This window comes from Pristiophorus japonicus, chromosome 6 (assembly GCF_044704955.1).
Source record: "Pristiophorus japonicus isolate sPriJap1 chromosome 6, sPriJap1.hap1, whole genome shotgun sequence".
Classification (NCBI taxonomy): domain Eukaryota; kingdom Metazoa; phylum Chordata; class Chondrichthyes; family Pristiophoridae; genus Pristiophorus; species Pristiophorus japonicus.
The window spans coordinates 76,575,586-76,588,887 of NC_091982.1; the positions used below are offsets into that span (position 1 = coordinate 76,575,586).

The 13,302-nt window shown below is 42.2% G+C and overlaps 1 protein-coding gene across 2 annotated transcripts in view; it reads right to left on the reverse strand.

Moving 5' to 3' along the window:
• The window catches only part of LOC139265696 (Krueppel-like factor 8), a 217,055-nt gene extending 212,026 nt beyond the window's left edge, over positions 1–5,029 (reverse strand). The window contains exon 1 of one of the 2 annotated variants that reach the window (XM_070882945.1): positions 4,688–5,029. In XM_070882945.1, the coding sequence (XP_070739046.1) occupies positions 4,688–4,983 (296 nt within the window). In that variant the 5' untranslated portion in view covers positions 4,984–5,029. The remainder of the gene's footprint in view (positions 1–4,687) is intronic. The other variant, XM_070882946.1, reaches the window with a different exon arrangement.
• Positions 5,030–13,302: the final 8,273 nt, after the last annotated feature.

Consider the following 13,302-nt stretch of genomic DNA (forward strand, 5'->3'; position numbering starts at 1 on the left):
TTCGATAAGATCACCTCTCATTCTTCTGAAAGCCAATGAGTATAGACACAACCTACTCAACCTATCTTCATAAGTCAACCCCCTCATCGCCGGAATCAACCTAGTGAACCTTCTCTGAACAGCCTCCAATGCATGTATATCCTTCCTTAAATACAGAACCCAAAACTGTACACAGTACTCTAGGTGTGGTCTCACTAATACCCTGTACAGTTGTAGCAGGACTTCTCTGCTTTTATACTCTATCCCCCTTGCAATAAAAGGCCAACATTCCATTTGTCTTCCTGAATACTTGCTGTACCTGCATACTAACTTTTTGTGTTCCATGCACAAGGACCTCCAGGTCCCTCTGTACTGCAGTACTTTGCAATTTTTCTCCATTTAAATTATAAATTTACTTTTCTATTTTTACTGCCAAAGTGAATAACCTCACATTTTCCCACATTATACTCCATCTGCCAAATTTTTGCCCACTCACTTAGCCTGTCTATATCCCTTTGCAGATTTTGTGTGTCCTCACAACTTTCTTTCCCACCCATCTTTGCATCATCAGCAAACTTGGCTACATTACATTTGGTTCCTTCATCCAAGTCATTAACATAGATTATAAATAGTTGAGGACCCAGCACTGATCCCTGCTACTAGTTACTGTTTGCCAATCAGAAAATTACCTATTTATTGCGACTCTGTTTTCTGTTAGCCAATCCTCTATCCATGCTAATATATTACCCCCAACCCCGTGAACTTTTATCTTGTGCAGTATTACCTTTTATGTGGCACCTTAGCGAATGCCTTCTGGAAATCCAAATACACCACATCCACCCTGCTTGTTACATCCTCAAAGGACTCGAGCCAAGTTGTCAAACATGACTTCCCTTTCATAAAACCATGCTGACTCTGCTTGACTGAATTATGAGTTTCCAAATGTCCTGCTGCTGCTTCCTTAATAATGGACTCCAGCATTTTCTCAATGACAGATGTTAGGCTAACTGGTCTATAGTTTCCTGCTTTCTGTCTGCCTCCTTTTTTAAATAGGGGTGTACAAAGTAGAAACAGTCCTATGGAGGGAGGAAGGGCATCCAAAGCTAGAGCTCCCTGGATGACTGAAGATAGAGGTTAAAATTAAACAAAAAAAGGAAGCCAATGACAATTGTACAGTTCATAATACTATAGAGAATCAAGCTGAATACAGAAAGTACAGAGAAGATTTTAAAAAAGGAATGAGGGGTAAGGAGACAATATGAGAATAAATTAGCAACTAATATAAAAAGGGAATGGAACAGTCTTGTATACATACAAGGGTAGTCAAAAGGAAGGGTAGGTCCGATTAGGAACCAAAAAGGAAATATTCTTGGAGACAGAGAGCATGGCTGAGGTACTAAATGTCTGCTGTCTTCACGAGAGAAGAGAATGCTGCCAATGTAGCAGCAAAGGAGGAGGTAGTAGCAATATTGGGTAGGATAAAATTAGATAAAAGAGGTACTTAGAAGGTTGTTGGTCCTCAAAAGTAGAAAAGCCATCCAGTCTGAGAGGAATGCATCCTAGGTTACTGAGGGAAGCAAGGATGGAAATTGCAGAGCCTCTGGTCACAATCTTCCAATCTTTTTTGGATATGGGAATGGTGCCAGAGGATTGCAAATGTTACACCCATTTAAAAAATGGGGAGAGCGATAAACCCAGCAACTACAGGCCAGGTCAGCGTAACGTCAGTGGTGGAGACACTTTTAGAGACAATAATCCCTGACAAAATTAATTGGCATTTGGGAAAGTATAGGTGAATCAATTAAAGCCAGCACAGATATGTTAAAGACAAATCGTGTTTGATGTACTTGATCGAGGTCACTGAATAACGGAGAGGCTGGATGAGGGTAGTGCGGTTGATGTTGTATACATGGACCACCAAAAGGCGTTTGACAAAGTACCACTTGTTAGCAAAATTGAAGCCCATGGGATTAAAGGGACAGTGGCACTGGGATAAAACATTGGCTAAGGGATAGAAAGCAGAGTAGTGGTGAACGGTTGTTTTTCAGACTGGAGGGAAGTATACAGTGGTGTTTCCCAGGGGTCAGTGTTAGGACCACTGCTCTTTTTGATATTTATTGAGGACCTGGACATGGCTAAACGGTGCATAATTTCAAAGTTGGCGGATGATACGAAGCTCAGAAATGTAATAAACAGTGGGGAGAATAGATGGACTGGTAAAAATGTGCAGACACGTGGCAGAGTAAATTTAACAGAAATTTGAAGTGATACATTTTGGGAGGAAGATTGATGAGAGGCCATATGAACTAAATGGTACAATTTTAAAGAGGTGTAGGAACAAAGAGACCTGGCGTGTACGTACACAAATCTTTGAAGTTGGCGGGACAAGTTGGGAAGGCTGTTAAAAAAACATATGGGATCCTTGGCTTTATTAATAGAGGACAGAGCACAAAAGCAAGGAAGTTATGCTAAAACTTTATAACACACTGGTTAGGTCTCAGCTGGAAAATTGTTCAATTCTGGGCACCATATTTTAGAAAGGATTTCGAGGCCTTGGAGAGGGTTCAGAAGAGATTTACTAGAATAGTACCAGGAATGAGGGATTTCAGTTATGTGGAGAGACTGGAGAAGCTTGGGTTGTTCTTCTTCAAGCAGAGACAGTTAAGAGGAAATTTGATAGGTGTTCAAAATCATGAATGGATTTGATAGAGTAAATAAGGAGAAACTGTTTCCAATGGCAGAGGAGTCGGTAACTAGAGGACAGAGATTTAAGGTGATTGGCAAATGAACCAGAGACATCATGAGGAAACGTTTTCTTTTTTCACACAGCAAGTTGTTGTGATCTGGATTGCACTTGCCTGAAAGGGAGGTGGAAACAGATTCAATAGAAATATTCAAAAGAGAATTGGATAAATAGTTGAAGGGAAAAAAATTACAAGGCTATGGGGAGAGAGCAGGGAGTGGGATGATTTGGATAACTCGACCAAAAAGCCAGCACATGCACATTGGGCCAAATGGTCTCCTTCTCTGCTGAATCATTCTATGATTCTAATTCAACAACTTGCATTTATATAGCACCTTTAACGTAGTGAAACATCCCAAGGCACTTCACAGGAGTAACTCAGCTTCAAACCAATCATTTTAATCATATTTAACTCAAATGTACCCTAAAACGGGATATATTAGACTTAGACATGAACACACACATTTACCCACCATAATTAATTTGAAAAAACATCACCCCTCTGTGAATTTATTGCTCAAAACTTTTAAGGAAATGTGTTTAAAATAGTTTTCAGGAAGTGTGAATTCCATTGCGTTTATCAATCTCTCTGAAGACAGTCTAAATCTGAAAGAACCCAGTGCACTAAAAGTTTGGGTGCATCTTTACACCCAATCTGAACCTGCAGGAAATTTGAGCTGTAGGATCTTCTGGATGGGGGTGAGGCTATGCAGATTGTCTAGGCGAATATTTCAGCGAACCAGCACTAAAAACGGGTGCAAGTCAGTTACACCTAAATTTGCGCCACAATTGCGCCACTTTTGGGTGCAAATTGACTGGAAATTCTGGGCCATATTGTTCTTTCAGTCTTTTGTTCCAAGACATATCTGATAGAAACCTTCAAACATTGCTACTACTGTAAAACAAAGTAGCATATGCAATAGAAATTGAACCCACGATGACCCTGTAGACAGTAAGCTTGCAAAGCGAACCCCCCATTCACTGTGCATGCGAGATAATTCCCTCCCCCGTTTCAAAATGTGGATTTTTTTCTTAGTGATAACTGGTAAATTTGAAAAAGTCAAATCACTGTTGAAATACAGCTTCTTAGGGTATAGTGTATACACAGTGCTAGCTGATCAGCCCTGGCATTGCTCAGTTATATTTAGCTGCTAACCCGGACTGTCCCTTTAAAGGCAGTGCTCACACTGTGGGGTGGCGTTAGAAGGCACTATATAAATGCAAGTCTCTCTGTTAGTTACTTACTGATGCCTTTCTTAACTGGGGAGATTGTCCCTAAAAACTCCATATTCTAGTTAAGCTGTCAAAAGGAATGATTTTTTAAAAACTTTATGAAACCATGCCTGCTGATCTAAGACAATTATACAAAGATTATTTAAACCTATAGTGCGGGGAAAATAAATGCAATTTGTACTAAACTTTTTTTTTTAAAACGGTGCACAAGAACGAACCACCCTCAACCCCATCCACGCCGTGTATTTTGAAGGGGGTTAAATGCAAGCGGAAGAATCGCTGCACCGCAACCATAAGTAGCAGTCGTGATGAAATGAGTCGCCGGATGTAAAATCAATCGCGCTTTGGGCATGGCGGAATAAATCCCCCACAGCCCAGCAGGAAGCACTTGTGTCGCCCCCGCGTTGAATGCAGGCGGCGAGCCCGCGGACTGAATGTGAAGCCGCTGCCGGCAGGCCGGGCGCTCTGCCTTTAAGGAGCACGATGTCAGGCTGGGGCAGAGCCTGGGTTGCTGCCTTTGTGAGCGGGGAGGGGGCTGGAGACAGGCGCGGCAGCACAGCGCCGGCTCCCAGCCCTCAGCCGCGGGGGTCCCACCCTCAGCCTTGCCCGAGAGGGAGGGTGGGAGGGCCGGCCCAGCTCCTCCGGTGTGGCGGGGGCTGGCGCCGACGACGGGCTGCGAAGTCGGGACACAAACCAGAAACGGGCTGGGTCTGGCTCCTCGCCCTCACTTACTTTCTCCACCTCCGAGTGCATGTTGCCGCCGCTCCTCGCTCTGCCCGCTCTCCGCCTCTCACTGTGCTCACTGGCAGCAGGTTGCTCTCATGGCGCGGGACTGGGTGTGGGGAGGGGTGGGGATTTTGTGTGTGTGGAAAAAGGCCGAGCTTGCCCCGGGTGCCTGTCGGAACGAGCTGCCTTGTCCCGAAACCCCACCCTTTGCGGCAACGCCCCGTCGCCGGATCGTGCAGCACGCACTGCGGCACCGCCTCAAAGCAGCAGCAGCGCCAGCGGCCTGGGTCTGGCTTTTCCATTATTGACTCTTGAGGAAGATCAGTGGGGATCCCATTTTCCACACCCCTTCACAACTGAGGGCAAAGTGTACGGCAATATTCGAAATGTGACACTTTTGGTCAAGAGAATTTTGGACGCCAAGAAACATCCCCTGGTTCTCGTCGGGTTGCCTTCCTTCTTGATCTTATTTAATCTGCAATGAAACGTGGTGCACAACCTAACTAGGAACGCCCTTTCGTTCTTCTGCAGGCGTTGACTGACAAATATAGGGTGGGGGGATCCGCAACGTGCTCAAATCTTACTCCATTCAAATAAAATGTTAATGATATAGAATGCACCTGGAAAATCAGCTTTGAAGGAGACGATTTGGCCTGTGGCATCCATGGTGGACTTAGCCACTAGTCATATTTCCCTACACATTTTGCTTATCCATTTATATTCTTCCTCTTCAAATATATATCCAATTTCCCTTCTTAAGAATTAATTTCCTTTTAAATTATGTTATAGTTTCAGCCTCAATAGCCACTCTTAATGGATCCCATGTTCTAAAAACTTTCCACCCTTAAAACCCACCTCTTTGACCAAGCTTTTTCTCTCTTGGTGTTCCCTTCTGTACCGTGGCCTCCATTTTTCCTTATGTCCCATCAAAAGGTATTGGTTATTTTCTATACATTAAAGGGGCTATATAAATGGAAGTTGTTTAAAGATCTACACCCACTAGAATCTTATCATTTAGGGTATACTCCCTTTCTGTTCCTTTTCCTAAGAAATGCAACTTCATATTTCTCTGCATTGAATGACATCTGCTACTTTTCTGTCCATTGCTAACCTTTGTTCTTCGATGTTCTTGCTCACTGTTTTACATAGTCATTAATTTGGTATCATCAGCAAACTTCAATATCATTCCTCTTGTGCCTAGTCCAAATCTTTTCTTAGAAATGGAAAGCAAAAGAGATCGCAGCTAAGATCACTGGGGCACACATCCCACCAATCCAAAAAGCATCCAGTTATTTTTACTCTACTTGTCTCCTGGCCATCTGTCGATCCATTTAGCTACACTTAATTTAATACCAGGTGCCTTCGTTTTTGTAGCAAGTTACTTATGTACTATCTTATTAAACATGTTCTGAAAATCTACAGACACGATATCCACCACATCCCCTTACAAACTAGTCAAGCAAGACCTTTATAAACCTTTACTTACTATTCCTGATTAGTACATGCCTTTCTAAGTGTTCATGAGCTTTATCCCATATTATGAACTCTCAACAATTTAGCTACCACAGAACTAACGCTAATTGTTCGCTACCTTTATGATCTTCCCAACCTGTGTTAGAATTCTGGGTTACATACCATTTATGCCTAGTGACAGTTTTACTTTTTTAATAGTGTCCTTCTGAATAGTGGCTCGCAACATAACCCTCGGGTGTCGTACTTTCACTTTCTTTGGTTAAAAACTGCATAATAATTTACTATGCATCTCTGCCATTCCACTCTCAAGTACAAGATGGTCCCTTTCATCGCTAAGTGTTCCACCTCTTAAAACTATCCTTTTAAAGAAAGAAAAGAAAGACATTTAAGGAGATATTTCATAACTCACAACAAAAATATATCCCAATGAGAAGGAATGACTGTAAGAAAAGGGATAACCATCAGTGGCTAACTAAGAAACTAAGGGATGGTATCAAATTGAAAGTAAGGGCATACAATGTGGCCAAGATTAATGGGAGGCCAGAGGTTAAAGAAACTTTTAAAAGCCGGCAAAGAACGACTAAAAAATAATAGGGAAGATAGATTATAAAATTGGAGGAAGGGACTGAGTGTAACGTAGCCAAGTTTGCCAATGATGCAAAGGTGGGAGGAAAAGCAATGTGTGAGGAGGACACACAAAATCTGCAAAAGGATATAGACAGGCAAAATGAGTGGGCAAAAATTTGGCAGATGGAGTATAATGTTGGAAAGTGTGAGGTCATGCACTTTGGCAGAAAAAAATAAAAGAGCAAGTTATTATTTAAATGGAGAAAGATTGCAAAGTGCTGCAGTACAGTGGGACCTGGGGGTACTTGTGCATGAAACACAAAAGGTTAGTATGCAGGTACAGCAAGTGATCAGGAAAGCCAATGGAATCTTGGTCTTTATTGCAAAGGGGATGGAGTATAAAAGTAGGGAAGTCTTGCAACAGTTGTACAGGGTATTGGTGAGGCCACACCTGGAATATTGCGTGCAGTTTTGGTTTCCATATTTACTAAAGGATATACTTGCTTTGGAGGCAGTTCAGAGAAGGTTCACAAGGTTGATTCCAGAGATGAGGGGGTTGACTTATGAGGAAAGGTTGAGTAGGTTGGGCCTCTACTCATTGGAATTCAGAAGAATGAGAGGTGCTCTTATCGAAACGTATAAGATTATGAGGGGGCTTGACAAGGTGGATACAGAGAGGATGTTTCCACTGTTAGGAGCGACTAGAACAAGAGGGCATAATCTTAGAATAAGGGGTCGCCCATTTAAAACTGAGATGAGGAGACATTTCTTCTCTCAGAGGGTTATGGATCTGTGGAATTCGCTGCCTCAGAGAGCTGTGGAAGCTGGGATATTGAATAAATTTATAGATAGTTTCTTAAATGATAAGGGATAAGGGGTTATGGAGAACGGGCAGCGAAGTGGACCTGAGCCCATGATCAGATCAGCTATGATAGTATTAAATGGCAGAGCAGGCTCTAGGGGCCGTATGGCCTTTTCCTGCTCCTATTTCTTATGTTCTTATGAAATATAAAAACAAATAGTAAGAGTTTCTACAGGTAGATAAAAAGGAAAAGAGTGGCTAAAGTAAATGTTGGTCCCCTAGAGGATGAGACTGGGGAATTAATAATGGAGAACAGGGAAATGGCAGAGACGTTGAACAAATATTTTGTATCGGTCTTCATGGTAGAAGACACTAAAAACATCCCAATAGTGGATAATGGAAGAGAGATACAATCACTATCACTAAAGAAGTAGTACTCGGTAAAATAATGGGACATTAGCAAACAGTAACTAGTGGGGTGCCGCACGGATCGGTGCAGGGGCCTCAACTATTTATAATCTATGTTAATGACTTGGATGAAGGGACCGAGTGCAATGTAGCCAAGTTTGCTGATGATACAAAGATGGCTGGGAAAGCAAATTGTGAGGGGGACACAAAAAATCTGCAACGGGATATAGACAGGCTAAGTGAGTGAGCAAAAATTTGGCTGCTGGAGTATAATGTGGGAAAATGTGAGGTCAACCGCTTTGGCAGAAAAAATAGAAAAGCAAATTATAATTTAAATGGAGAAAAATTGCAAAAATGCTGTAGTACAGAGGGACCTGGAGGTCCTTGTGCATGAAACACAAAATGTTAGTATGCAGGTAAAGCAAGTAATCAGGAAGGCAAATGGAATGTTGGCCTTTATTGCAAGGGGGATGGAGTATAAAAGCAAAGAAGTCCTGCTACAACTGTACAGGGTATTGCTGGGGACACACCTAGAGTACTGCATACAGTTTGGTTTCTGTATTTAAGGAAGGATATACTTGCATTGGAGGCTGTTTAGAGATTCCGGAGAGGAGTAGGTTGACTTATGAAGATAAGTTGAGTAGGTTGGCCCTATACTCTTTGGAGTTCAGAAGAATGAGAGGTGATCTTCTCAAAACACATAAGATAATGAGGGGGCTCAACAAGGTGGATGCAGGGAGGATATTTCCACTCATAGGGGAAACTAAAACTAGAGGACATAGTCTCAGAATAAGGGGCCGTCCATTTAAAACTGAGATGAGGAGGAATTTCTTCTCTCAGAGGGTTGTAAATCTATGGAATTTTCTGCCCCAGAGAGCTGTGGAGGATGGGTCATTGAATATATTTAAGGCAGAGATAGACAGATTTTTGAGCAATAAGGGAATAAAGGGTTATGGGGAGCGGGCAGGGAAGTGGAGCTAAGTCCATGATCAGATCAGACATGATCTTATTAAATGGCGGAGCAGGCTCGAGGGGTAAAATGGCCTACTCCTGTTCCTATTTCTTATGACTTGCATTTATGTAGCGCCTTTCACAACCACCAGACGTTTCAAAGCATTTTCCAGTCAATGAAGTACTTTTGAAGTGTAGTCACTGTGGTAATGTGGGACACGCAGCAGCCAACTTGTGCACAGCAAACTCCTACAAACAGCAATGTGACAATGACCAGATAATCTGTTTTTGTTATGTTGATTGAGAGATAAATATTGGACTGAGCACCAGGGATAACTCCCCTGCTCTTCTTTGAAATAGTGCCATGGGATCTTTTAAGTCCACCCGAGAGGGCAGACAGTGCCTCAGTTTAACGTCTCACCCGAAAGACAGCACCTCCAACAGTGCAGCACTCCCTCAGCATTGCACTGGAGTGTCAGCCTAGATTTATGTGCTCAAGTTTCTGGAGTGGGGCTTGAACCCATGACCTTCTGACTCAGAGGCAAGTGTGCTACCCACTGAGCCACAGCTAATATTATTTCACTTCGAATGTGGTTAAAACAAGACTCAATATTAAATCACAAACAAGAGATGGTAGAGCAGGTTAGAGAATACTTTGACAACATGGACCATAATATAGTGAAGTTTACGATTAGGCTTATGATGGGAAAGAGAATGAGTAAAATAGAAACATTCAGGTTTAATGAGTTGACGGCACAAATCATTACAAATGGGTATGATTTGGTGGCCATTACAGAAATATGGTTGCAGGGTGGCCAAGACTGGGAATTAAACATACAGGGGTATCTGACAATTCGGAAAGATAGACAAGAAGGGAAAGGAGTTGGGGTAGCTCTGTTAGTAAAGGATGATATCAGGGCATTTGTGAGAGACGATATTGGCTCTAATGAACAAAATGTTGAATCATTGTAAGTGGAGATTAGAGATACTAAGTGAAAAAGTCACTGGTGGGCGTAGTTTATAGGCCCCCAAATAATAACTTCACGATGGGGCGGACAATAATCAAGAGAATAATGGAGGCATGTGAAAAAGGAACGGCAGTAGTCATGGGGGATTTTAACCTACATATCGATTGGTCAAATCAAATCGCACGGGGTAGCCTTGAGGAGGAGTTCATAGAATGCATCCAGGATTGTTTCTTAGAACAGTATGTTACAGAACCTACAAGGGAGCAAGCTATCTTAGATCTGGTCCTGTGTAATGAGACAGGAATAATAAACGATCTCCTAGTAAAAGATCCTCTCGGAATGAGTGATCACAGTATGGTTGAATTTGTAATACAGATTGAGGGTTAGGAAGTAGTGTCTCAAACGATCGTACTATGCATAAACAAAGGGGACTAGAGTGGGATGAGGGCAGAGTTGGCTAAAGTAGACTGGGAACACAGACTAAACGGTGGCACAATTGAGGAACAGTGGAGGACTGTTAAGGAGCTCTTTCATAGTGCTCAACAAAAATATATTCCTGTGAAAAAGAAGAGCGGTAATAGAAGGGATAACCAGCTGTGGATAACCAAGGAAATAAAGGAGAGTATCAAATTAAAAACCAATGCGTATAAGGTGGCCAAGGTTAGTGGGAAAATAGAAGATTGGGAAAATTTTAAACGACAGCAAAGAATGACTAAGAAAGCAATAAAGAAAGGAAAGATAGATTACGAAAGTAAACTTGCGCAAAACATAAAAACAGATAGTAAAAGCTTTTACCGATATACAAAACGGAAAGGAGTGACTAAAGTAAATGTTGGTCCCTTAGAAGATGAGAAGGGGGATTTAATAATGGGAAATATGGAAATGGCTGAGACCTTAAACAATTATTTTGCTTCGGTCTTCACAGTGGAAGACACAAAAACCATGCCAAAAATTGCTGGTCACGGGAATGTGGGAAGGGAGGACCTTGAGACAATCACTATCACTAGGAGAGTAGTGCTGGACAGGCTAATGGATCTCAAGGTAGACAAGTCCCCTGGTATCCCAGGGTATTAAAAGAGATGGCGGAAGCTATAGCAGATGCATTAGTTATAATCTACCAAAATTCTCTGGACTCTGAGAAGGTACCATCGGATTGGAAAGCAGCTAATGTAACGCCTCTGTTTAAAAAAGGGGGCAGACAAAAGGCAGGTAACTATAGGCTGGTTAGTTTAACATCTGTAGTGGGGAAAATGCTTGAAGCTATCATTAAGGAAGAAATAGCGGGACATCTAGATAGGAATAGTGCAATCAAGCAGACCCAACATGGATTCATGAAGGGGAAATCATGTTTAACTAATTTACTGGAATTCTTTGAGGATGTAACAAGCATGGTGGATAGAGGTGTACCGATGGATGTGGTGTATTTAGATTTCCAAAAGGCATTCGATAAGGTGCCACACAAAAGGTTACTGCAGAAGATAAAGGTACGCGGAGTCAGAGGAAATGTATTAGCATGGATAGAGAATTGGCTGGCGAACAGAAAGCAGAGAGTCGGGATAAATGGGTCCTTTTCGGTTGGAAATCGGTGGTTAGTGGTGTGCCACAGGGATCGGTGCTGGGACCACAACTGTTTACAATATACATAGATGACCTGGAAGAGGGGACAGAGTGTAGTGTAACAAAATTTGCAGATGACACAAAGATTAGTGGGAAAGCGGGTTGTGTAGAGGACACAGAAAGCTGCAAAGAGATTTGGATAGGTTAAGCGAATGGGCTAAGGTTTGGCAGATGGAATACAATGTCGTAAAATGTGAGGTCATCCACCTTAGAAAAAAAAACAGTAAAAGGGAATATTATTTGAATGGGGAGAAATTACAACATGCTGCGGTGCAGAGGGATGTGGGGGTCCTTGTGCATGAATCCCAAAAAGTTAGTTTGCAGGTGCAGCAGGTAATCAGGAAGGCGAATGGAATGTTGGCCTTCATTGCGAGAGGGATGGAGTACAAAAGCAGGGAGGTCCTGCTGCAACTGTATAGGGTATTGGTGAGGCCGCACCTGGAGTACTGCGTGCAGTTTTGATCACCTTACTTAAGGAAGGATATACTAGCTTTGGAGGGGGTACAGAGACGATTCACTCGGCTGATTCCGGAGATGAGGGGGTTACCTTATGATGATAGATTGAGTAGACTGGGTCTTTACTCGTTGGAGTTCAGAAGGATGAGGGGTGATCTTATAGAAACATTTAAAATAATGAAAGGGATAGACAAGATAGAGGCAGAGAGGTTGTTTCCACTGGTTGGGGAGACTAGAACTAGGGGGCATAGCCTCAAAATACGGGGGAGCCAATTTAAAACTGAGTTGAGAAGGAATTTCTTCTCCCAGAGGGTTGTGAATCTGTGGAATTCTCTGCCCAGGGAAGCAGTTGAGGCTAGCTCATTGAATGTATTCAAATCACAGATCGATAGATTTTTAACCAATAAGGGAATTAAGGATTATGGGGTGTGGGCAGGTAAGTGGAGCTGAGTCCATGGCCAGATCAGCCATGATCTTGTTGAGTGGCGGAGCAGGCTCGAGGGGCTAGATGGTCTATTCTTGTTCCTAATTCTTATGTTCTTAATTGGACAGCTTTTGAAGGAGTGGTGCATGAGTCAAGGAGGCTGAGCTGAACACACTTGTTAAGAGGACAAAAGCATGGAAGGAAAGTGGATTGTGTTTAGAAATACTTTACACCAAGTACAGAGCAGATACATACTATCAAGGGAGAAAGGTAACAGATGGAAAAGACTGAAATGGGCAGCAAATGAAGTAATGCAGGGAATAAAGGGGAAAAAAATTGTTCCTGAAGTATAAATTTGTGGATGATGGATGGAGATGAATATAAAATAAGGGTAAAAGATGTTAACAAACTGACCAGGAGAGCTCAAATAGAAAATGAGGTTAGCACAGCAGGCAATATTAAACGAAGTGTCAAGCATTCTATAAATATGTTCACAGCAAGTGAATGGAAAGGTCCCAAAGGTGGCATTATATAAGGATGATCTAATATACTAAATGTATCCTTTTCTGTGTTCACACATGACCCACAAATAGTCTCCACAGCATGGAATTTGAATTTCTAGGGGGGGAGTGAGAGGAAGTAGATTAAAATAAAATTCCGATAAGGCAGTCACTGATAAGCTGACAAGTCAACATGTCACATGGACTTCATATAAAAGTACTTAAAAGTGGCTAGTGAAATTGACAGTACCTTATTGAAGAAAGGATATACTTGCACTGGAAACAGTTCAGAGAAGGTTCATGAGGTTGATTCCTACGATGAAGGGGTTGTCATATGAAGAAAGTTTGAGCAGTTTGGGCCTATACTCATTGGAGTTTAGACGAATGAGAGGTGATCTTATTGAAACGTATAAGATTCTGAGGGGGCTTGACAGCGTAGATGCAGAGAGGATGTT